At 48.5% G+C, this 26,169-nt stretch overlaps 1 protein-coding gene across 1 annotated transcript in view; it reads right to left on the reverse strand.

Moving 5' to 3' along the window:
- LOC146869341 (coiled-coil alpha-helical rod protein 1-like) overlaps positions 1–26,169 on the reverse strand; it is a 223,758-nt gene that overhangs the window by 165,121 nt on the left and 32,468 nt on the right. Inside the window, exon 4 of the mRNA XM_085651076.1 lies at positions 1,622–2,171. Within this exon, the coding sequence (XP_085507202.1) occupies positions 1,622–2,171 (550 nt within the window). The remainder of the gene's footprint in view (positions 1–1,621; positions 2,172–26,169) is intronic.

Here is a 26,169-nt window from a genome sequence, read left to right on the forward strand (position 1 = left end):
TTGTCGACCTGCAACTCTCTTGGTGCTCAGTCTCTTTGCGTGAAATTCTAAGAATGGCACTGCAAATGTATATGGGAGCGTACAAGGCCAGCATTGCTGTCTGGGCGTTCTCAGTCTCTGCCTTGAAATAAGAGAAAAGGGAAAATACTGCCCGTAACTGGCAGAGCCCTGACACACAGGGAGGAGCAGAGGAAAAACAGAGTGATATATCAATGAAAAGGTAGCAAAGAAGACCCCATGGATACCCAGTGGACTCCTGATGAGAGCACCACTACATACACTCCAGATGTGCACACTTCTACAGATGCCGGAGCGTTGGAATGGAGATAAAGGCAATGAGGGAGGGTGATTTTATCATAGACTGCATTTAAGGTGCATTATGACCGCCAGGATACCGGCACCAAGGGACGCAAGAATGGAATCAGAGGGTGATGATAGGTCAGTACGTAATACGTGGTAGGAGGTAGGACTCAGAGAACAATAAAATGCAGTGTTAGGAGCAGGGGACTAAATTAGCGAGATGTGATAGACTTTTGCAAATGCGGAAACAGAAATGGTCTCGGATAGCACATTTTTAGTAGACTTAGGTCATGGGGATGCAGTGATAGGCTAGGACTCTGCAAGCTATTTGAATTTATATGTAAAAAAACTATAATACAACAAAATAAGATTTCAAAAAAGTCAAGTGAGATAGGAAGAATATTTTACCACATCCCTGAATTGTTAATTTACACAAAGACATACCATTAACCTACCTCTAACATTTATTTCCAGAGCCTAACTTTGTACCTACACAATGTGTTTTCCGTTTTACAAGGGGGTACCTACTGTACCGCCTCCTGTGGCACTTTCCTACTGCACCTGCCTTTTGCATCATCTCTTTAGTCATCATATAAGCCTTTCATTTATTTATCCTAACTATAACACAAACCCGCACACTTGACCCAAACCCCAATAGAAACTCTTACTCCAATCTAAACTAAAACACCTTCCCTTACTCCAATGCTAACACAGCCCAGTACTCTTAGCCCTCTCCTAATGCTTATTCCAACTCCTGACCTGTAGACATTCCCCTACATCATCCCTCACACCATCCCTTACGTCTGGACAGAAACCTATCCCTACCCCCATCCCTCATCCCTAACCCCAACACTAACAGTCTATAATCTATTTTTGTAGTCTAATTTTCTAATCTTTTTGTTACTTTACTTTATTGGGAGAAGCAGATACTGAATAGATCATTTATGACAAACTTTGAACCTGGGAAGGTCCAAGGGAGCAAAGTAATGGGTTGACCAAAGACTTGGGAAGTGCATTAATGACAAAGGTAAACCATGAGGAGCACTTGAGAGGGTTGATGTAGGGGCTATGATGAACATTAATGTATGCCCCCTGGCCACATGAAGCATATAAACTGAGCAGACCCAGACCTTTAAGGACACATTAGTGGATTACGTAGGTCCTAGAGCACAATACTGAAAGAACTTAGGCCGAACGAAGTACAATACTGGCTAAGGCTAACAGTGAGAGCACATTATTGGGATGTTTAGGCCAGAAGAGTGCATACGAGTAGTTGGTTTTGCCTCTGAAGGAGCACAGAAATCTCTCCTGGTTTTCTTACCTGGGACTGAAGTTTCTGTTCGGCATCCTGAACCAGCTCTTGTAATCTCTCGTCATGCCTTCTTCGGTCTCTTTCTCTTCCTTCAGCTGTCTCGCGCAGCTCCAATCTCAGGGCTGACACTTCTCGCTGGTGTAGCTCCATAGCGGACTCTAACTCAGCACGCAGTCTTTCATTCTCTGCCCGCACATGGTCTCGCTCCTGGCTTAGCTTGCGCTCCAGTTGCTCTAGTTCAATTTTCGCCTGCAGCTGCAGTCGCCCTAACTCAGCCTGGTGGGCCATGGCTGCCTTCTCAGCCTCCAGCATCTTCTGAATTTCAACGCTGGCCAGTTGCACCCGAACTCCCTTCAGCTCCTCCTGCAGCCGGCCAAGGACCTCTTCCCGCTCCTGCAGCCGTGCTTCCTGCAGGCTGGATAAAGCCTGAAGCCCAGTGCATTCAGCCTCCAGGCGGTGGATATCACGGATCTGCTGTGAGATGATCTCCGCCTGCTTGGAGATATCCAGGGCATGCCTGTGTGATGCACGATCTTCTTCAGGGCCACTGTCCAGGGACCTAGAGCACAGCACACAAACAAACAGTATTGTGCACGGAAGCACTAGAATAACAGAGTGCAACTGACCAGGTTGAACAATTTATTTTGGGCCCGCACAACCCAATCCCCTTCCTCCTGTAATGACACAGCAAGGGAGGTAGTTGGTCACGAAAATGTGATATTGGCAGGGTTGTGTAAGGGTCCCAGTACTAGAATTGTAGGAAGTGCAGTGGGCCATGGCATTGGTGTATTGGTAGAGCTGTGCTAGGCCCTAGTACGGAATAACAGTAAGTGCAGCAGGTGTTGATTGGGGTGCATTGGTTGAGCTGTGTGTGGGTTTAAGAAATCTATATGTCCTGTGGTGCCTCAGAAAATTGTTGCCCATATCTGCACCATTTGATGACCTCCAGTGAACATCAGGGCCATGTGTGCTAATAAGACTCAAAACAACCAATGGTCATTCCATGGCCAAAGGTTGTCATCAGTCCTGCTTATTGCATGGCTAAAGCCATGAGGATAGCCTATGGGCAAAAACCAGTCAATCAAGATGGATTTGTAAAGCACGGCTATTCACAGGGTATCCAGGCTCTCTCATGTCCTGAAGGCTCATTTGAACAACCACGTATTGAGGGCCATTCGGAATTACAGAAGGGACGTGTAATCTGGAGTTGTGTGGTGAGGCTGCACAAAAAACAGGGGCAAAACAAGAAGAAGGCACACAAAAAACAGGGGGAAAAGCAAGGAGAAGGCACAAAAAACGGGAGGAAACTCAAGGAGAAGGCAAACAAAAAATGGGGGAAAGGCAAGGAATAGGCACACAAAAAAGAAGGGGAAAAGCAAGGAGAAAGCAGTGAAAATGAGGGATGAGCAAGAAGAAGGCACAAAAACAGGGGGAAAAGCAAGTAGACAAAAAAACAGGGGGGAAAGCAAGAAGACAAAAAACAGGGGAAAAAGCAAGGAGAAAGCAGTAAAAATGAGGGAAAAGCAAGGAGAAGGCACACAAAAAACAGGGGGGAAAGCATGGAGAAAGCAGTGAAAACGAGTAAAAAGCAAGGAGAAGGCACACAAAATCCAGGGAAAAAGCAGGGAGAAAATAGTAAAAACAAGAAAAAAGCAAGGAGAAGGCACGCGGAAAAGGCACGCAAAAAATGGGGGAAAAGGCAAGAAGTAACACACAAAAACAGGGGGGGAGGGGGAGCAGGAGAAAGTAGTGAGAACCTGGGGAAAGCAAGGAGAAGTCACTCAGAAAATGGGGGGGAAGCAAGGAGAAGACAAGAGCAAGAGTGATGCAGCAGCACGGAGGGAGCTGGGCCTGAAACCTGCTCAAAGGGGTCCATTGAGTAGATCCTGGGAGGCGGGAGAGGCGTTGGGGCTAGGCAGGAAGTAACGGTCGGCATGCGGGAGCAGCGATAAGGGAAAAAGAAAGGCGAAAGAAGTGAAAACAAGGGGAAAGCACCGAGAAGGCACTCAGAAAACCGGGGAAAAGGAAGGAGAAGGCACCGAAAAACAGGGTAAAAAGCAAGGAGAGAGCAGTGTGAAGGAGGGAAAAGCAAAGAGAAGGCACAAAAATCAGGAGAAAAAGCAAGGATAATACAGGAGCAAGAGCGATGCGGCAGCACGGGGAAAGCTGGGCCTAGTACGTGCAGTCTTCATACAATAAAGAGGCTACGGTTTCTAAATTCTTTTACAAAAATAATCATTTAAGTTCTAAGAAACTCCTTTTCTTTTTTGGCCCCAGAAAATAATTCCCACAGCAAGTTTTACTCTACCCCAAACCAAAATCTGCACTAGTGACAAAATGAACTGAGCTAACAGCTGCAAGACCTCTGGTAGCCTCAGTACACCACGTAAAGTCCATGGTGAGGATTAGCAGACGACATTTGTGATTACGAGCGATATGGGCACTCATTGAAGGCATGAGGATTTAGGTCCCCTTAGCCCTTTGTTTAGTGTGTTGGCAAGTTGAGAAAGCTGGTCGGGTCTTCTGAGGTATTAAGATTCTCCCATGCCCAGGCCCTACACTGTTTATGTACAGAATGTGAGGGGAGGGAAAGCCAACTCAGGTGAGGCGCTGGGAGATTGGCTGAAGAACATGGGTCGAGTTCCCACTTGGTGGTGAAAGAGTTCAGTCCCTGATTAACTTAAAGAGGTACATCAATTGTAAGGTGAGGGATAAAAAGGTTGTCTCATAGGACAGATGGCCAAGAACATGTATACAGCTTGAGAAGGGAAATCCTGAAGCAGGATGAGAAATGGGGCAAGCTCTTGCCAGTGCTCTTCTGGTTCTGAAATGAAGATAACACACAGCACAAAGAAAGGGATAGCCTGGCCAGACCCTCATCTGTGGTCAATGTATGGCCCTCTGTGATTCCTTCCGCCATCCTGGCCATCTTTGAGAAGCATGGAGGTGATTCCCAGGGCACAAACAGATCTCAACCAACTGACGCTCCCATTGTGCATTCCACCCTCATTAAAGATCTAGAGTCCAGAATTCGCAGCTTCAAACAGGAGTTTACAAGTTACAGCGAGGGAGAAAAAAAGCAGGAGGTGCCAACAAATCCAGGAAATGAAGGTACATCACAGGAGACGTGAGAGGGCTTAAGAAAGGTGCAGAACACAAGGATCGGAGGAGCAGCTGCTGCTTGATGGCAATGACTAGTACAGTGGGAGAAGGAGAGCCTCTACAGGGCTGGAGAATGCACCTCTCTGCTCACTCTGGGGCAGAGGCAGAATCGGCTGGGTATGGGATATAAAACCTGTGCAGCGGCACAGCCACCAGACCTGGCTGTGTCAACCGCACAACTCAAACCACGGAGGAAGCCTCGAAAGCTGGAAAAGGTAGAGGATCTGTAAACCACTCCCTGGACATGAAGTAATGTAAGACAAAAAAGTGGGGTCCAGAAAGAGATCCCTTTGGCTACCCCCAATCTCACGCTTGGATCGTGCTCAGCTATGCATGGGGTTGTCCTACTCTTTTTAATGTAAACACCTTAGTCACGGCAAGCTGATGTAATGGAGGGAGGGAGAAGGAGTCTGCCCCTGCTGGACAAACACACTTTCCATAACATGACCATATTAATGACCCTCTTTCTGGAGCTGCCCCCGCTATTATTCCTCAGTGGCGGCTCCCCCATTGGGGTGTGGGGGCGTCGCCCCACTGCTTTCTCACCGTGCGAGAAGGCAGAAACATAAATGGTAATAACTACCATTTTATGTTTCTGCCTTCTCGCACGGCGAGAAAGCAGAAGTGCCTGATTGGGGGTGGGCGGTCCTGCTCGAGGGCGGGGGGAGTGGCTTGCTCACCGTTGTGGGTACTGACTGTTTGGTCAGCCCTGGGGCTGACCAAACAGTCAATACCCACAACAGTGGGCAAGCCACTCCCCCCCTGCTCTCGAGCAGGACCGCCCACTCTCCCATTTTCTCTATACATAGAGAAAATGGCCTGGGTGGGGCGCGCTCCCCTGCGCCTCAGTGTTGTGATTGGCGGAGGGGAGCGAGGGAGGCTGCCTTCCAAGATGACGAGTGCTGCAGGTCAAAATTGGAAAATGGTGGACGGCGGGAGTCGTACTCGGTAAGTTTTATATAATATGTTTCTTTAATTTTTGTTTAATTAAACCCCTCCCGCCTCCCCCCCACACCCCGCGACGACCCCATTTCCACCCACCTCCCACCCGCCCGTCATGCCAGCCGCGACTGCTAATGTTTCTGATACCTTGGGGAGATGCTGGCGACCCAGAATTACAAGCTGCCCCGCCTTCACCCAGCCAACTCAAACTGTAATTTATTAGCAAGATAACGGCATTCCCAAAGAAAAGAGGTAAAATAAATTAAATATTACAAGCTGTCCTTCGGTTGCTGTGTCAGTCTCCAGGCTATTTTAAGTTCTGTGCTTTGTGCACTGTGTTTTTTTTGTGACTTATGGTCACGGATATATATTCAGCTGCACCTTCCTCCGTTTCTGCCAGTTCTCCTAAGTTAGGACTGTCTCACGTTTGAATAGCAAACGCTTCCTTTTCTTAACAATTCCCACCCAAGCCTTCATGTCCACAACCGGCTGCAAGCGTGCAGTATGAGATGCGGTGGATACGTGGTTCACTGGTACAGGAGATGGGCAGGCAGCATTAACTTATGCCTCAGAAACGTAAATGTGCGTCTGAATAAACAAGCATCTGGTGCACAATGCAGAACCGGGGCTAGGCCTCTGCTGCTGCTTGTAGACAAAGCAACCATTGCAATCAGGTCTGACCAAGCAGCTCCCAGCCTCTTCGTGGGGTGGAAAACCACTGAGGAAGCAATCTTGTGTGTGAGAACCCCGCAGTCTCTGCACATGAGGTGCCTGCCCTCACAGTGTAACCCGAGGCTCCGGGGCAGACAGCTGTGAAGGCACCGCAGTCGGATGTGTTGTGTGTCGGCTTCGCAGCGCTGGAAGCAGCAGGCAGGTAAGGTTCGAGCACTGCTAGTGCAGGTGTCAGTGCTTGATTCAACTAGAGATTTTAGGGTTTTAATAAGTAGACAGGCAGGGCTGGCCTTCTTAAGGAGGGTTGTCTGAGCAGCTTTCTGTAGTTTTTAACTAACTGGGGATGACAGGCGCCGAGAGCCCCGTAACTACCATGTTTATGAAATTTGGTCCAGGTTCCCAATGAGAGAGAGGGCGCAGGAATGTAAACTGGCAGCAGCCCATGATGGAGCGAGTCCAGCCGGAGGACTGAGGCCTACTCCAGATCCGAAGCCCCGGCGGGACTGAGGAACACCTGGGCAGGACCATGTGATGGAGCGAGCGCAGCCAGAGGGCCGAGGCCTACTCCAGATCCGAAACCCCAGCGGGATCGAAGAACACCTGGGCAGAACTGCGTGATGGAGCGAGTCCAGCCAGAGGGCTGAGGGCTAATCCAGATCCGAAGCCCCGGCGGGCCCGAGCAACACCTGGACAGGATCACATGATGGAGCAAGTCCAGCCAGAGGGCGGAGTCCTACTCCAGATCTGAAAACCCGCCAGGACTGAAGAACACCTGGGAGGACCATGTGATGGAGCGCGCCCAGCCAGAGGGATGAGGCCTAATCCAGATCCGAAGCCCCGGCGGGACTGAGGAACACCTGGGCAGGACTGCATGATGGAGCGAGTCCAGCCGGAGGACTGACGCCTACTCCAGATCCGAAGCCCCAGCAGGCCAAAGGAACACCTGGGCAGGATCGCATGAGGGAGCAAGTCCAGAGGAACACCTGTACAGGACCACATGATGGAGCGAGTCCAGTCAGAGGACTGAGGCCTACTCCAGATCCGAAGCCCCGGCGGGACCGAAGAACACCTGGGCGGGACCACGTGATGGAGCGAGTCCAGCCGGAGGACTAAGGCTTACTCCAGATCCGAAGCCCTGGCGGGCCCGAGGAACACCTGGGCAGGATCGCGTGATGGAGCAAGTCCAGAGGAACACCTGGACAGGACCACGTGATGGAGCGAGTCCAGTCAGAGGACTGAGGCCTACTCCAGATCCGAAGCCCCAGCGGGCCCGAGGAACACCTGGGCAGGGCCACGTGATGGAGCAAGTCCAGCCGGAGGACTAAGGCCTACTCCAGATCCGAAGCCCCGGCGGGCCCGAGGAACACCTGGGCAGGGCCACGTGATGGAGCGAGTCCAGTCAGAGGACTGAGGCCTACTCCAGATCTGAATCCCAGCGGCCCGAGGAACACCTGGGCAGGACCACGTAATGGTGCGAGTCCAGCCGGAGGACTGACGCCTACTCCAGATCCGAAGCCCCGGCGGGCCCGAGGAACACCTGGGCAGGACCATGTGATGGAGCGAGCGCAGCCAGAGGGCCAAGGCCTACTCCAGATCCGAAACCCCAGCGGGACCGAAGAACACCTGGGCAGGACTGCGTGATGGAGTGAGTCCAGCCAGAGGGCTAAGGGCTAATCCAGATTCGAACCCCCGGCGGGCCCGAGGAACACCTGGACAGGATCACACGATGGAGCAAGTCCAGCCAGGGGGCGGAGGCCTACTCCAGATCTGAAAACCCAGCAGGACTGAAGAACACCTGGGAGGACCATGTGATGGAGCACGCCCAGCCAGAGGGATGAGGCCTCCTCTAGATCCAAAGCCCCAGCGGGACCAAAGAACACCTGGGTAGGATTATGTGATGGAGCGAGTCCAGAGGAACACCTGGGTAGGACCACGTGATGGAGCAAGTCCCGCCAGAGGGCTGAGGCCTACACTAGATCCAAAGCCCGGGCGGGACTGAATAACGCATGGACAGGATCACACGATGGAGCGAGCCCAGCCAGAGGGCTGATGCCTAGTCCAGATTTGAAAACCCGGCAGGAAGGAAGAACACCTGGTCCGGACCATGTGATGGAGCGAGTCCAGCCAGAAGACTGAGGCCTCCTCTAGATCCAAAGCCCCAGCGGGACCGAAGAACACCGGGGCGGGACTGCTTAATGGAGCGAGTCCAGCCAGAGGACTGAGGCCTCCTCTAGATCCAAAGCCCCAGCGGGACCGAAGAACACCTGGGCAGGACAGTGTGATGGAGCGGGTCCAGCCAGAGGGCTGAGTCCTACTCCAGATCTGAAGCACAGCGCGGCCGAGAACCACCTGGTCAGGATCACGTGATGGAGCTAATTCAGAGGAACAGCTGGGCAGGATCGGGTGATGGAGCGAATCCAGACAGAGGGCTGAGTCCTACTCCAGATCCGAAGCCCCGGCGGGGCCGAGGAACACCTGGACAGGATCACACGATGGAGCAAGCCCAGCCAGAGGGCGGAGGCCTACTCCAGATCTGAAAACCCGGCAGGACTGAAGAACACCTGGGAGAACCATGTGATAGAGCGCGCCCAACCAGAGGGATGAGGCCTACTCCAGATCCAAAGCCCTGGCAGGACTGAGGAACACCTGGGCAGGATTACGTGATGGAGCGAGTCCAGAGGAACACCTGGGCAGGATCATGTGATGGAGCGAGTCCAGCCAGAGGGCTAAGGGCCTCCTCTAGATTCAAAGCCCTGGCGGGACCAAAGATCATCTGGGCAGGACCACGTGATGGAATGAGCCCAGCCAGAGGGCTGAGGCCTACTCCAGATCCGAAGCCCCAGCGGGGCCGAGGAACACCTGGGCAGGATCATGTGATGGAGCAAGTCCAGAGGAAAACCTAGGCACGATCACGTGATGGCGCGAGTCCAGCCAGAGGGCTGAGGCCTACTCCAGATCCGAAGCCCTGACGGGGCCGAGGAACTCCTGGGCACGATCACGTGATGGAGCGAGTCCAGCCAGAGGGCTGAGGCCTACTCCAGATCCGAAGCCCCGGTGGGACCAAAGAACACCTGGGCAGGACCACGTGATGGGGCGAGCCCAGCCAGAGGGCTGAGGCCTACTCCAGATACGAAGCCCCAGAGGGACCAAAGAACACCTGGGCAGGACTGCATGATGGAGCGAGTCCAGCCAGAGGACTGAGGCCTACTCCAGATCCAATGCCCCGGCGGGACTGAAGACCACCTGGACAGGACCACGTGATGGAGCGAGTCCAGCCAGAGGACTGAGGCCTACAATAGATCCAAAGCCCCGGCGGGACTGAGGAACACCTGGACAGGATCACACGATGAAGCAAGCCCAGCCAGAGGGCGGAGGCCTACTCCAATTCTGAAAACCCGGCCAGACTGAAGAACACATGGGAGGACCATGTGATGGAGCGCGTCCAGCCAGAGGGATGAGGCCTACACCAGATCCGAAGCCCCGGCGGGACCGAAAAACACCTGGGCAGGATCACGTGATGGCGGGAGTCCAGCCAAAGGACTAAGGCCTCCTCTAGATCCAAAGCCCCGGCGGGACTGAAGAACGCCTGGACAGGATCACACAATAGTGCGAGCCCAGCCAGAGGGCTGATGCCTAGTCCAGATTTGAAAACCCAGCAGGACTGAAGAACACCTGGACTGGATAGCGTGATGGAGCGAGTCCAGCCAGAGGACTGTGGCCTTCGCTAGATCCAAAAGCCCCGGTGGGACCAAAGAACACCTGGGCAGGACCATGTGATGTCATGGGCCCAGCCAGAGGGATGAGGCCTACTCCAGATCCGAAGCCCCGACGGGGCAGAGGAACACCTGGGTAGGATCACGTGAAGGAGCGAGTCCAGAGGAACACCTAGGCACGATCACCTGATGGAGCGAGTCCAGCCAGAGGGCTGAGGCCTACTCCAGTTTCAATGCCCCAGCGGGACCGAAGAACACCTGGGCGGGACTGCGTGATGGAGCGAGTCCAGCCAGAGGGCGAGGCCTACTCCAAATCTAAAGCCCCGGCGGGACTGAAGAACACCTGGGCAGGATCGCGTGATGGAGCGAGTCCAGCCAGAAGACTGAGGCCTCCTCTAGATCCAAAGCCCCAGCGGGACCGAAGAACACCTGGGCAGGACAGCGTGATGGAGCGAGCCCAGCCAGAGGGCTGAGGCCTACTCCAGATCCGAAGCCCCGGCGGGGCCGAGGAACACTTGGGCAGGAATACGTGATGGAGCGAGCCCAGCCAGAGGGCGAGGCCTACTCCAAATCTAAAGCCCCGGCGGGACTGAAGAACACCTGGGCAGGATCGCGTGATGGAGCGAGTCCAGCCAGAAGACTGAGGCCTCCTCTAGATCCAAAGCCCCAGCGGGACCGAAGAACACCTGGGCAGGACAGCGTGATGGAGCGAGCCCAGCCAGAGGGCTGAGGCCTACTCCAGATCCGAAGCCCCGGCGGGGCCGAGGAACACTTGGGCAGGAATACGTGATGGAGCGAGTCCAGCCAGAGGGCGAGGCCTACTCCAAATTTAAAGCCCCGGCGGGACTGAAGAACACCTGGGCAGGATCGCGTGATGGAGCGAGTCCAGCCAGAAGACTGAGGCCTCCTCTAGATCCAAAGCCCCAGCGGGACCGAAGAACACCTGGGCAGGAATACGTGATGGAAAGAGCCCAGCCAGAGGGTGGAGGCCTACTCCAGATCCAAAGCCCCGGCGGGACTGAGGAACATCTGGACACGATCACACGATGAAGCAAGCCCAGCCAGAGTGTGGAGGCCTACTCCAGATCTGAAAACCCGGCAGGACTGAAGAACACCTGGGAGGACCATGTGATGGAGCGAGCCCAGCCAGAGGGCTGAGGCCTACTCCAGATCCGAAGCCCCGGAGGGACTGAAGAACACCTGGACTGGATAGCGTGATGGAGCGAGTCTAGCCAGAGGACTGAGGCCTCCGCTAGATCCAAAGCCCTGGCGGGACCAAAGAACACCTGGGCAGGACCACGTGATGGAGCGAGCCCAGCCAGTGGACTGAGGCTTACTCCAGATCTGAAAACCCGGCATGACTGAACAACACCTGGGCAGGACCATGTGATGTTGTGCGCCCAGCCAGAGGGATAAGGCCTACTCCAGATCCGAAGCCCCGGCGAGGCCGAGGAAAACCTGGGCAGGATCACGTGATGGAGCGAGTCCAGAGGTACACCTGGGCATGATCACCTGATGGAGCGAGTCCAGCCAGAGGGCACTGCAGGCATAACTGCACCGGTTCACCCGTCAAGGGGGAGGGGGGACACTGCGGGCATAAATGCACCGGTTCACCCCTGTCATGGGGAGGGGGGACACAGCGGGTATAACTGCACCGGTTCACCGCTGTCAAGGGGGAGGGGGGGCACTGCCAGGCATAACTGCACTGGCTCACCCCTGTCAAGGGGGAGGGGGACACTGCCAGGCATAACTGCACCGGTTTACCCCTGTCAAGGGGAGGGGGGACACAGCGGGTATAACTGCACCGGTTCACCGCTGTCAAGGAGGAGGGGGGACACTGCCAGGCATTACTGCGCCGGTTCACCCCTGTCAAGGGGGGAGGGGGGACACTGCCAGGCATAACTGCACCGGTTCACCTCTGTCAAGGGGAAGGGAAAAACTGCAGGCATAACTGCACCGGTTCACCCCTGTCAAGGGGAGGACACTGCGGGCATAACTGCACCGGTTCACCCCTGTCAAGAGGAGGGGGGGGGAGGGAGGGAGGGAGGACACTGCCAGGCATAACTGCACCAGTTCACCGCTGCCAAGGGGGAGGGGAGAAACTGCAGGCATCACTGCACCAGTTCACCCCTGTTAAGGGGGAGAGGGTGATAGAGCAAGGACTCATATAAAAGAGACTTGCTCAAATGCAATCTTCTCAGATAACTCGTAATAATTGTGTTTGTAAATACTAATAATCCATCAAAAATTCGTACATTTAAGCTTAGGGGAAGCTTGCCTATGGGTCGTACTAACAAGTAGCTCGAGAGTGACTAAAAATGCCTGCTAACGTGGTAATCTTTACTGCGCATGCATCAACTACATCTACGTAGTAATGACGTACCTATGCTTTGGAGGGAAATCTTTGCAGCTGCGCAATCGCTTTCAAAATGGCCGCTTGGAACTAACATGTTAATGCGCATGCTTAGGCTGAAACTTAACCCTGCAAAATTAGATAAAATGCTAATGCGAAAGATTTATATAAGTAAAGGGGGTTAGAGTAGAGATAGGTGGTATACAGTGAAATTGTTTTAATTTGAATTTAATATGTCTCTTTCTGACTTCTTTATTAGTTCGTATTTTGGGCCTCAAAGAATGTCAGATGTCCATACCCCACGTGTCCTTCGCACATGTGTACTTGTAACCCGCCAGGGACCATGACAAATGAATTTGAAACTCATCCAAGGTCACGACCTCTATTAGTCCTGGGAACAGAATCATCTTCTTGACTGATGAATGAAGTTATTAAATTTTATCATTTTGATTAATAAAAATGTGAAATCGGGTGGGAAATAAAGCATTGGAAAGTAAATTAAGGGGCGGGAACACAGAACAATGAGCTTAAAGAAAAATATTAAACTTAGCATGGTGTGATGATCATCTCCCCTTTTCCTGTCCAATCAGAGTTAGAAATTTCATAAATTCGAAACATTTAGGGGTGGTACATGCCATTAGAAAGGTATAATTGAGGTAGTTTAGTTAGTTAGACACACACAGCGAGACGGAGAATACTGAGAGACCGAGATGCTGTCCGAGAATTTAAAGAATACTAAAGAAGATCCATTTCCAGACTTAGAAATTTGAGCCAATTAATTAGAAGAACATCGTGGAAGAATCTAGGAGGCACATAATAGAAGAAGATTGCGGAGGAATCGAGGAGGAAGATAGTGTCAGAGAGGGGTGCGACGCAGGCGTCGTATCTAGAAGAGGTCATCTATCCTGTCCCTGAATCCTGTCCTGAGCCTTTGTCACCTGATCTGTCCCAGGGGACCCATTCCAATTCCTTGGCCATGGGGTTGGTTTTCACACCATTCTAGGTAACTATAATTCTGTGTAGTATGTCATTGTACTGCTCTCTCTGTTTTCTCCCTATTCAGGTTCTGTCATCGTAATTAATTTGTTTAACGATTATTCTATTTAAATTTTATTCCCTTCCTCTCCTTGGAGAAAATGGTGTTCTAACTGTATTTTGGTTCTTGGCTCACATTAATTAACTAGATAAACATTTTAAAACTCTCCTGAGTCTGTGGTTATTTAAAAAAGGTTTATTCTACGTAAATGTTACCTATACAGTTAACTAAAAGATCCATTGACCAGAGGAAAGTACATTCGGTCGGAAAGGTTTGGTAAGAAATGGTTAAGATGAATTCATCTTACAGGTATTAGTATAACAAATTGACCACCAGCAGTATCTACTAGCCTACGTGAAATGGGTGTGTGTTTATGGGCCCAGGTGAGTATATGGTAGTTGAGTTCCTGAGGTTAGTAACCCATTAGATCAGTTTTTCTGGTAGCAGAGCTATGGTTTATTTTATTAACTAGTTAGGTAAAAATATTTGAATTTGAAATATTGATTATGTATTAACAAACCCGTTTGTATTTGTTTTATGTTGTATGGAAATTCCCGGGAATATTGAATAGCGGGTGGTGAATGGAAACCACACTGCAGTGAGGTTAATCGTTTGCTAAAGATAGCACTGTAAGACTATGCGGGGTTGACAGTGTTGCTTTAGGGATTATTTTGTAAAAAAGTGAGAATGATTGATAGCAAAGAGTTCGCTGGTGAAACTTTGGGCTTACATCACCTAGAAAGGGTAATACCGAAGGAGTAGCAGGTTCGTCGGCGCTTGAGTAAGCGGAAGAGATTTACTTGTAGGGTGTGAAGAGTAAGCGGAAAGGTGTACTCGTAGTAAAAGTAAAATTGACTTTCTGATTTTAGCGGATTTGTATGAAAATTGAAAGAAAAATAAGTTATTCGTGTTACCTTGTAAAGGAGGGGTCAGCTGCGGGTGCTGCACTGATGTCACAGAGGGCCACGCTGGGATTGGTTGGAACAGAAATTGTTAAGGAGGGGTCAGTAGTAAGGAGTGATATTGATATTAACGTCACAGAAAAGACGCGCTAGTATTGGGTAAGCGCATAGTGTGAACAGAATTTGATTGGTCAAAAGAATCCGCACTGATATTGGTCAAGTATTAGAGTAAAAACGAACCTTTGATTGGCTAGAAAATAGGAGCTACAATAATAATTGACAGTGGGCTTTGTATGTGGAGACACAATCCAACATTAATAGGGAATCGCCCAGACAGAAGGTATTTATGGTTTGCCAGAGAACAATATATAAAAGGATCGACAGCTAAAATGTACGGAGAAAAAAAGAAAATGATATTTATGCAGAAAATTAAAAATTATCTTAAAAAGGATAAACCCGTTGACTAGAGAGGGAATTCTTATCCCTCCCCCGAAATCGCCCGCATTATACATGATGATGGAAAGAGGCTATCATACTTGCGTATGGTTGGAAAATTGGATAGAATATACAAAAAGCGATGGAGTGCTAGCATTTCCAGAACATGGTACGTTTAATGGGAGAATTCTGCATAACCGGAGATTAAAAATGAATGAATTAGAGCCCCGACCAAGATTAACCCAATATGAAGCTTTAGAGGAATGGGAGACTGAAGCATTTGAGCGTGATAGATCCAGAAGTAGCAGAAGCTTTAGAGGGTTTTATCTTAGGCTACCGTGTGAATCACGAGATATTCAGATGAAACAATGGAGATAAGCAATGGTGGCTAAGGGATTATATCCTGTATTAATGGCTGAGGAACAGTCAGGAGGCAAGTGCACAGAGAAGACCAAACATTTAACAATGATAGGTAGCAGAGAATCGGAAGATGATTTTTTGGAGGGCATTTTGATGAAAAGCCCTACAACTTACCAAGAAGGACTGAGTAAAACTACTCCTAGTTCTCCGGTTTTGGGAACACCATTAGTTCCTCAAGTTATACATGACCCAATGAGCGGAAGAGTACTTCAGGAAAAAGAAAGAGGCAATAAACAAGAATAGAGAGGAATTAATACAGAAAATAACCCAATCGAGTACCCACCCTGAAGCACTAACTATACCAGTGACTATAGGTCTGGTGGTTCCATTATATGGAGGTAAGACAATCGCTCACAAACCACCAGTCATGTCCACACCCACAATAGAACCCAGAAAAGAGAATATAATAATTGATGATCAAGGCAGTGAATGTGCTTTGGTGATATCATTAATGGATTTGGTGATAAGAGGACAGTTAAATGATACCCCGAGAAGAGTTACACCTAGTTGCTCAGAAGAAGTACAAATAGAAACGCCTACAGGAGTCAAGAGTGTCACAATAGTATCCCCAGAAGAAATAGAAAGATGGGCCCAGGAAATAGACAAGCCAAAACAGCCACTGAAAGTTCTAGATAGTTACAAATTGAAAGTGGAATTGGAAGAAATGATACCTGAAAACGTGGGACTAGACAAGCTAAATACTTACAGTGAAGAAGAGTTACTGTTCATTTGCAGAAGTATCACTAGAAATACAAAAATATTCCATGAGAAATTGACAGACCTAGCTTCTGATATGGGAGTTGAAATAGGGAAATCCAAGGTATTACAGAAACCATACAGAGCAGAATTCAGTGATAAGGACCTGGAAAATATGAATGTGTCTGGAAGAAAATTTCAGGTCAAAGAATTAATGACCATTTTACAAAAATGGGGTGACCTAGACAAATGGAAAGCTAGATGGATGCAAAAAAGGGAAGAAGCACACGCCAATTGAACAACTTCTGAATTTTGTTGAAAGACACAGGAAAGGTAGAAAGATTATGTCCAATGAGAGAGGTGCCTGGAGGAGGATATATACATGTTCCATGGACCAGACAGGACATTTTATCGTTTACGAATGATTTCCCGAAGTTAAGAGAAAAGCCAGTTGAATGGTACTGGCAAGTTGAAAGATTTGTGAAGGTTTCTAAAGTATTGTTAAAGGATTTGGATGGTTTATTTGACATAGTAGTACCTGCTGATTTGTGGACAGAAAGAAAAATTACTGTTGATTGGCCTAGTGATGAATACACGAGAGATGCTGAAACAGGAGCCCCTTTAGAAGAGGTAATGAAGAAATATCGCCAGGTGATCTCTTTCTTGAAAGGGAAAATTCTTCCAAAAGAAACAGATTGGGTAAAGATAGATAGAACGACCCAGGATAGAAATGAGTCCACACATACTTATTATGAACGCTTACTGCAGGTATTTAAATCGTATAGTGGTTTTGAGAACATTGGAGATAAAGATATGGGACATTTTGTGTATCGTTTGTGACAGGATTGAAACCAGAAATTGGAGACATGATTCGTCAACACATGTTGTGTTGGCAAGCGAGACCCATAGATGATATTGTCAAATACGCAAAGTATTGCGGAGATGAGATTGACAATAAACGAAATAAATTAAAAGAAAAGGTGATGTGGGCCCAAGTAAAATTAGCAGAACAGCAGGAATTCCAACTAAACAGCCAGACAGGAAATCAAGGAAAGGGGCAAGGCCAAAATGAAATTAATGGGGGAAAACAAAAGAGACGAAGGAGTAGAGAGGAGGCAAAGAAAACATTTCCTTGTCACGGGTGCGGAAAATTCGGGCATTGGAAAAACAAGTGTAAAAATATACAGAATAATAATGGCCCAAATCAAAATTTAAATCCACAGATGCAGAATGAGGTGATAATGAGTCAACGGCAGCAGGTTGTAAATCTACAGAGTCAGTTGCCACCTGCCCCTATGCCAAATTTTGTGAACCAGGCCAAGTACGGTGTGGACACCGGATTTCAAGGAGGAAGTGGTAAGAAAAATTCTGTAACCTCGCAATTTCTTCTACAGGACCCTTATTTACATGACAGCGACCAATGAAGGTGCCTGAGGGGGGAGGAAAAGGAGTGCGTACTTGGCGCATCCTTAATGGTAGATCAGTCAGTTCCATATGTTGATGGTAAAGTAGAAGGAAAAGATATTACCTTCTTATTGGACACTGGTGCTACCCGTTCTACTGTGAGAACAACAGACATTCCAAACCTACCCCTCGCGGGAAAAGCGATCCAAGTAGTGGGCGTTTCCAATAAACAGATTAGAACCCCTATTACAGAACCCATGGAGGTACGCATCGGCAATTTCAGGGAAATGCACAGATTTGAAGTGCGCTACTCCAGTCCAGTAAATTTATTTGGAAGAGATCTACTGTGCAAAATGAATTGCACAATTTTTTGCACACTGGATGGTGTTGCAATTCAAACCCCAGATGAAGACGGAGTCAACAAAATCATGTTAGCTAAACAAGGCACAGAGGTAGACGAGATGTATTCCATGATGACGAAAGACGATTTAACAGACGAGGTCAAAACGACAGTCAATCCAGATCTGTGGGATTTTCCATGAAAAGATGTAGGGTTAATGGCAAATGTAGACCCAGTAAAAGTAACTGTGAAGGAAGGTGCAGTTTACCCAAATACTTGACAATACAAAATGAGTCCAGAAGTTAAAGCTGGTGTTGCAGCAGAAATCGATCGAATGATTGAACAAGGCATTCAAAAATAAATAATGAGTAGTCCCTGTAATTCACATTTAATTGGTATAAAGAAACCTAGCGGGAAATATAGGATAGTTCAAGACCTAAGAAAGATTAACAAAATTGTTGTACCTTGTTGCCCTGTAGTGCCCAACCCAGCCGTGAAACTGTACCAGATACCACGGTAGGCAGGATGGTTTACTGTAATCGATCTATGTCGTGCCTTTTTCTCTATTCCATTACACACAGGCAGCCAATATCTTTTCTCATTTAAATTTGAGGACCGTATTTTAGTTTGGAATCGCGTTCCTCAAGGGTACACTGAAAGTCCTTCAATATTCAATCAGATACTGAGAAGGTGCCTAGCAACCTTAGTATTACCCAGAGAGTCAGTATTGGTGCAGTATATTGACGACTTACTAGTCGCGTCAAAGACAAGAGATGACTGTGTTACTGATTCAATTGCCTTGTTGAATCATTTGGCTCATGGTGGACATAAAGGGATCTATTATAATAGCGGGCCCGCCATTACCTGCTGCCCGCCTCCCATTTCCCCCGCCATATTACGATGGCGGGTGGACCCCGGGGGACGGACAGACCGTAGACGAGTCGCCCAGGCAGAAAAGGGGCTGGATATGGTGGCGGTGTCTGCAAGACACTGACACCCATATTAAAACACAGGCTGAGAAGTGCCTTTCCATGGCGGCAACGGCATGCGGTTCCTGAATGTGGGGGCCCGTTGCAGGCCCCCAGGGTGTTGGGGGGTGGGGGGTGCACATAGGGGGTACCTATGGTACCCCCCTACATTTGCATGCACAACGTGGCAGGCACTGCGTGGTGCCTGCCACGTTGTGCATTCAAATGCACAAGGTGCATCCACAGCATTGTGGCGGGCGGTGCTGTGAGCTGTACCAGATACCACGGTAGGCAGGATGGTTTACTGTAATCGATCTATGTCGTGCCTTTTTCTCTATTCCATTACACACAGGCAGCCAATATCTTTTCTCATTTAAATTTGAGGACCGTATTTTAGTTTGGAATCGCGTTCTTCAAGGGTACACTGAAAGTCCTTCAATATTCAATCAGATACTGAGAAGGTGCCTAGCAACCTTAGTATTACCCAGAGAGTCAGTATTGGTGCAGTATATTGACGACTTACTAGTCGCGTCAAAGACAAGAGATGACTGTGTTACTGATTCAATTGCCTTGTTGAATCATTTGGCTCATGGTGGACATAAAGGGATCTATTATAATAGCGGGCCCGCCATTACCTGCTGCCCGCCTCCCATTTCCCCCGCCATATTACGATGGCGGGTGGACCCCGGGGGACGGACAGACCGTAGACGAGTCGCCCAGGCAGAAAAGGGGCTGGATATGGTGGCGGTGTCTGCAAGACACTGACACCCATATTAAAACACAGGCTGAGAAGTGCCTTTCCATGGCGGCAACGGCATGCGGTTCCTGAATGTGGGGGCCCGTTGCAGGTCCCCAGGGTGTTGGGGGGTGGGGGGTGCACATAGGGGGTACCTATGGTACCCCCCTACATTTGCATGCACAACGTGGCAGGCACTGCGTGGTGCCTGCCACGTTGTGCATTCAAATGCACAAGGTGCATCCACAGCATTGTGGCGGGCGGTGCTGTGAGCACCGCCCACCTCAATGTTGTGGATGGAGGATGCCACCGCCACCGTGGCGGTGGCATACTAATTGCCGGTGAGGGACCGCCGCACCACTGGTGGCCGGGTTGCGGGCGGACAAAAGTCCGCCCGCCATCCTAATAGACCCCAAAGTGTCCCCAGAAATATTACAGTTTCGCAGAACCGGAGTCAAATACCCAGTACACCAAATAGAACGCGGAGTAAGGAAAGTGACCCCAGAAAGAATAGAAATAATGAAATTGCCTCAAACTCAGAGAGAAATAAGAATGTTCCTTGGAGTTGTAGGATACTGTAAGCAGTGGATTGTAGGGTTTTCAATGCTGGCCAAACCCCCAATACAAATGACCAAGAAGCGAGCAAAAGATCCTATAGAATGGGATGACGAAAGTATGGGAGCCTTTGTGAATGTACGGAAATGCGTGTGTGAAGCCCCAGCTTTAGGTATGCCAGATTACTCAAAAGAATTTGCACTGATTTGTTGTGAAAGAAATAGTTATGCACTTTCAGTTTCAACCCAGAGACATGGTTTGATGCGACGACCAGTGGCATACTTCTCTGCCACTTTGGACCCTGTAGCCTCAGCTTTACCTGGTTGTTTAAAAGTAATAGCTGCAACATGCATGAGTCCGGAGCCAAGCGAATCAATTGTAATGGGACATCTGGTAAAGGTAAATGTTCCACATTCAGTTGAGATTCTTTTAACAAGAACTCGAACTCAATATCTCACTGCCAGTCGGATGACTAAATATGAAAGAATCATCTTAGGTGCTGAAAACGTGACAATAGTCAGGTGTACTGTTCTGAACCCTGCCACCTTGTTACCAGATGTTCATGGAGAAGAGGTGAAGGATGAAGTCGAGCACAATTGTTTGGATGTGACAGAGCTTTGCACCAAGCCCCGTCCAGACATACAGGAAGAACCTCTGAAGAATGCCGAACATGAGCTGTTTGTAGATGGTTCGTGTATGCGTCATGAGGAGGGAGGGCTAAGTGCTGCTTACCCTGTATGTACATTGGCTGGAATAGTCGAAGCATCCTATTTACCAGGAGTCAAATCTGCACAAGTAGCCGAATTGATAGCTTTGATTAAAGCTTGCAAAATGGGGAAAAATTGGAAAGTAACCATTTTTACTGATAGTCAGTATGGTTAAGGGGTTGTGCATGATTTTGGCCAACTTTGGATGCAGTGGGATTTCTTGACTTCTTCAGGATCCCCAATTAAGAATGGAAATTTCGCAAAAGAATTGCTTGAAGCAATACAATTGCCAGAAGTGGCAGTGGTCAAGCGTGCCGCACATCAGTCAGGAGATGACTATGTGACAGCTGGTAACAGATATGCTGACCAGGTTGCCCAATACAGTGCCAGAAATAAATTGGCGGTAAATAAGAAAATTGAAGCAAGTGGAATTAGCTGCCAACTTATGTTACTCTCAGGATTGGAAACAGCTGCAAGATGAGGCAGAGATGAAAGAAAAGGAAGAATGGGTGAAAGTAGGGTGCCAAAAGAGGTCAGAAGATGATGTATGGATTTACCTAGATGGCAGGCCAGTAATGCCAGACTATATGATTTCACAATTGGCTAGGATGTATCACAGAGTCACCCATATAGGCAGGGATGCCATGATCAGACTCTTTAGGCAGGATTGGTTTAATCCGAAGTTCAGGAATGTAGCAGAGAGAGTCTATGCCAGAGATGCTTAACCTGTCAACAAATGAATCCAGGCAGGAAAACAGTGGTCTGTATGGGGATAATTGGAAAGGCAGAAGGCCCATTTAGAAGGCTACAAATACATTTTATCCGATAACCACCTTGCAGAGGTTCGAAGTACATACTCGTTATAGTTTGTTTGTTTTCACGGTGGGTGGAGGCATACCCTACTAGAAGAAATGACAGTATAACACTTACCAAACTATTGTTGAGAGAACTGATTCCACGGTTCGGTTTTCCAGTAACTTTGGAATCAGATAGGTCTCATTTTAATAATGAAATAATTCGACTAATCTGTGAAGCATTTAAAATTGAACAAAAACTGTACTGTGCATATCGCCCAGAGGCTTCTGGAGTGGTAGAACAAATAAATGGCACTATAAAAACAAAACTTGCAAAGGTATGTGGATCCACGCCACTGGAGTGGTCTGATGCTTTACCTCTTGTTCTGATGGGACTCAGAAGTATTCCTGACAAGAATACTCATGGGAAGTGCAATGAGGCAAGCATGTATACCAGGACACAAACTGTTGAATAGAACTGATGATTTGGTATTAGACTATTGCAAAGAACTGGCTGACCTAGTGTGTTCTATCTCTCACCAGGTTGGAGAGGATACAGTTGCAAGGCAGCCGGATCTAAATCCCGGTGACTAGCTGTTGGTGAAGAATCACACTCGAGAGTCATGCCTAGCACCAAGGTGGGTAAAACCACATCAGGTTATGTTGACTACAACAACAGCAGTGAAAAGTGCAGGCTTACCTAATTGGATTCATGCAAGCCACACTAAGAGTACCAGCACCCGACGAGGAAGGACCCCAAATGACTCAAGCAGTTGAGGCTGCAGAAGGTTGTACAGCTGAAGGACTTAGACTAACAGATCCTGAAGTAGCTGATCAAGAACAACCGAGCATAAGTCAGGATGACTGGATACCAGTGGTTGATATACCCGAAGTAAATGTGAGAACAAGAAGCCAAATCCAGTTAGAGAGACAGGAGAATAGTGAGCACCAGTCAGGTATTGAAGAACAAGCTCAGGAAAGTGAAAATACAGCTGTTGGAGAACCTGAGCAGGATCAGACATGGAGAGAACAATCTACTCAGACAGAAGTGGATGAAACCATTCATGAGTCTGAGGAGGGACAGATCGGTCTAGAAGAACACGTTCAGGCTCCAGAAACCAAAGGGCAGTAAGACCTGAGCAGGACCAGGTAGAAAAAGAACAAGTTCAGGTAAAGGGAGAAGGGAAAATCCAGATAAAACCTGAACAGTGTCAGGCCAGGGAAGAAGAACGCATCCAGGCAGAAAAGAACGTTATGGAAATAAGCCCTGGACAAGGTCAGACAGAGAGGGATTCGGAAAACGAAAATAACCAGATTGTGCCACAACTTAATGAAAATAAAAGAGCACTTGAAGACAGTGACAGTGCAGTGCAAGCAAAAAAGGTCAGATGAGGTGATAACTGGCCAGGTGGTGTGAAAAGGTTAAAATATCATTTAAAGACAATTAATGAAGAACCTGACCAGGTAAACGAAATTTCTAGTCAGTCTGGGCCATCTACTGATAAGCCCAAACGAAGAAGTCAAAGATTAAAAGTATTGAACAATACGTTCAAGGGTCTCAAACGAGAACTCTTTTGCCCTAACTGTTTTCAATTTCAATGCTGCGTTGAGGATTTTCTCTTTTAGAGCGAAGGTAAGAAAATTAACAAGAATTTTTCTGGGTTTGGATCTATTGGGGTTCCTTCAGAAGGGATATCTGTGCACCCTCTGTATATCATGACTTAGTGCTTCATCTGAGTCCTCTAGCTGTAGGGAGGCCTTGAGTAAAGAAACAATATAAGGTCTAATGTCGGATCCTTCACTGCCTTCCGGAACATTCAATAGGAGAAAGTTATTTATACGCGCGTTATTCTCCAAATTTTCCAGTCTATCGCTAAGCTCTATGCATTCTTTCTTTAGCAGTAGAATTTCCGACTTCCCCAGCCCGAGGTCTTCTTTTAGTTCACTAACACTATTCTCATGAGTTACAGTCCTGGAGTTTAAAAGATCCACTTTTTTTACCAAGGATTCACAGAAATTTCTGATTTCTCCTTGATTAACTGCAGATACTGCAAAGCCCTTTTTTATGTCTTCAGATAATGTGAAGAGAGCTTCCAAGCCTGCGGGTGAAGGTGATAGCAAAGATGAAGAGCCTGCCACTTGTTCCCCCTTGGATTTGCCGTTAGAGACTTGTTGTGGAGGTGGCAGTGGCTGTGACTGATTCTGGGTCTGTGAGCAAGCCAAGGAGCCGATGTTCGAGCTGCTCATGGGCTCATGGGGGTCCGAGGGTACCCAAGGTACCCCCAAATGGCCCTGATGAGAGACCAAATCTGATGCTGACTCCATATTACTATCAGATAACACTGTGAATGATAGTGACGATGTTATGGAGGTATTTAAGCTTGCTGAGCTCAGCCTGAGGGTTTCGGCTTGTGCAGCGATATCCAGAACCTCTGGTTGAACCCTAAAGTAGGAACGCAGCAATGCAGTAACCCTAACTAAGATGTTTGTGGAGTTACTTTTTGGCCTCTTGGGTTTTATAGATCTGCCCTTAACTTGGTAGATCTGGAAGGCAGAGTTGCTAGTTGAAGCTGGTGCGGCGAGGGCAGGAGGAGACTCTAGTCCCCCAGGGACGACCTTGTCGGTGCTCAGATCTAGGACCAGCTCAGAGTCCTTACTGGAATTATCTATGGCAATAGAATTATTTTTGAAAATCGCCTTAGCCCGACCAAAACTCACCCCAGCGCCTTTCCTTTGCTTCTTACAACCCCTTCTAGCAATAGTAGCCGACTGCGACGTTTTCTTAGTGGGGAGAGAAGCTTCCTGCGGGGGTTTGAGGGACAGGAGGGCTTGACCCTCGGGGGCCAAAACCTCCAAAGAATGCTGCGTTATTTGAAGAGCTGTGCCCCCAGTCCCTGCCCCGGTACCTGGTTCCGATATAGCGGCATAGTCCTCTACAATCTCACAGCAACATTCTCACTGGATCCTCTGCTCAGCAGCTCGAAAAAAGCCACTGATGCTGCCTCTGCTGTCGTTCCCCCGGAGATGGCCTCGTGCGGCCGCCTTAGGTCCCCTACAGAGCTCCAGGGCGGCTTCAGACCAGCGGGATGGCGCGGATAGGCGTCGACCCGCCTCGTCTCTGCACATATTCGGCTGCACGAAAGTCGGCAACGCTGACAACGCTCACCTCTCACTGCAGGAACGAAGCAAAATAACCCGGGGAGAAGACGGCAAAAAGGAAGGTGAAGAAAGCAGAGAGGCACACGCCGAAAAGGTCTACCGGCTGCCGGCTGAATTAGCTAATTAGCTCATTAGGTATGTTCAGTGGCTGAAGCGAGAGCTCCGGGAGCAAGCGACTGCTAGCATGCAGGCGCCATGTTCCCCACGCCATACAAATGTGGTTTCGTTTGAGATCCGGTCCAACCTCTCGAGGTCCACTTTGGATAGGCAGTGGGAGCTTGGGAGGAGGTTGGAGGATTTAAAAAAACATGGCGCAGTAGCCAAACTAAAATTTCCAGCCTTCCTGAAAGGGATGCACAATAATAAAATGCACAACTTAAGAACAGTTCAGGAGGCGGATGAGCTGCTTGATAGCATTAGCAAAGGGGGACCATAAGGGATCGTCTTAACTTGGGATATCGCTAGGCTGGGGTAACATCGTTATTGTTAATTGAGGGTTCTGCCTTCTCTTTCTCCTTTTGTGCTGAAGAGTTAGTATAATAGGTGATTATAGGTGGAAGGGGGACAATAATGAGAGGAAACAATAAGATAAAATTGAGGAAAAGAAAAGGGGGATAATAGTGTATACTTACCTGATTTCCTTCTCTTTTAAATTGGTCCCGACTGCTTCTCAGGGTCGAAAAGGTCCTCTCCGTAAATGTTTTCTTTGTTTCTGTACTTTTTTCTTTTCTTCACTTTATCGTAAGTGGTGGGGGTGGGCACCTCCGGGATGCAACTGCCTGGACTTCATCTGTCCAGATAATTGGGGTAAGGGTTCTCCAGCGGTGGGGGGAGGGTTGGCGGGGTACATGGGTACGGGGTGGGTGCAGCAGAGAAAAAACATTCCTCATTCTCCCTTTCTTGATTGTATCTATCTCATTCTTAAGAGTAATGGCTTTGGAACTGTGTTGGTTTAAGTGCTGGTGCGGGTCATTTCAAATTCCCTTTTTAGTGATTGGTCTCTGGCTTGTCCTACTATGAGTTCCATACAGATCTTGTCCTAGAACGTAGAGGGCCTGCACACTAGACCGAGAAGAGACAACATCATACAGTATCTACAGGATTCATCTGTGCAAGTCATAGCTCTTCAGGAAACGCACCTTCTCAAAGAAGAGACAGTCTCTCTCTTTAAAAATAAAAGTTGGGTGGGCTGGTATGTTTGTACTAGTCAGTCAGCAAATCTCAGAGGGATTCTAATTCTATTTAAGTAATCAGCTAAGGCGCACATTTTACTGCAACTAGTTGACCCAGTTGGCAGATGGGCTATTGTTAAAGGTACGATAATGGGGACTTTGTTTACCATGGTCGGCTATTATGGACCCAACCAAGATGACCCCTCCTGTCTTAAGACTATTTTTTCCCTATTTGTTGGACTTTCCTGAACAATAATCCTAGCTGGGGACTTTAATATCATCCTGAACCCCTTATTAGACAAGACTCCAAACAATAGAGCCATGGTCCCTTCTAGATCTCGGGATTTTCTACTAGGGGCAATGAAGCAATTCGCCTTCTCTGATATTTGGA

The sequence above is a fragment of the Triturus cristatus genome, chromosome 1_1 (assembly GCF_964204655.1).
Source record: "Triturus cristatus chromosome 1_1, aTriCri1.1, whole genome shotgun sequence".
Taxonomy (NCBI): Eukaryota; Metazoa; Chordata; class Amphibia; order Caudata; family Salamandridae; genus Triturus; species Triturus cristatus.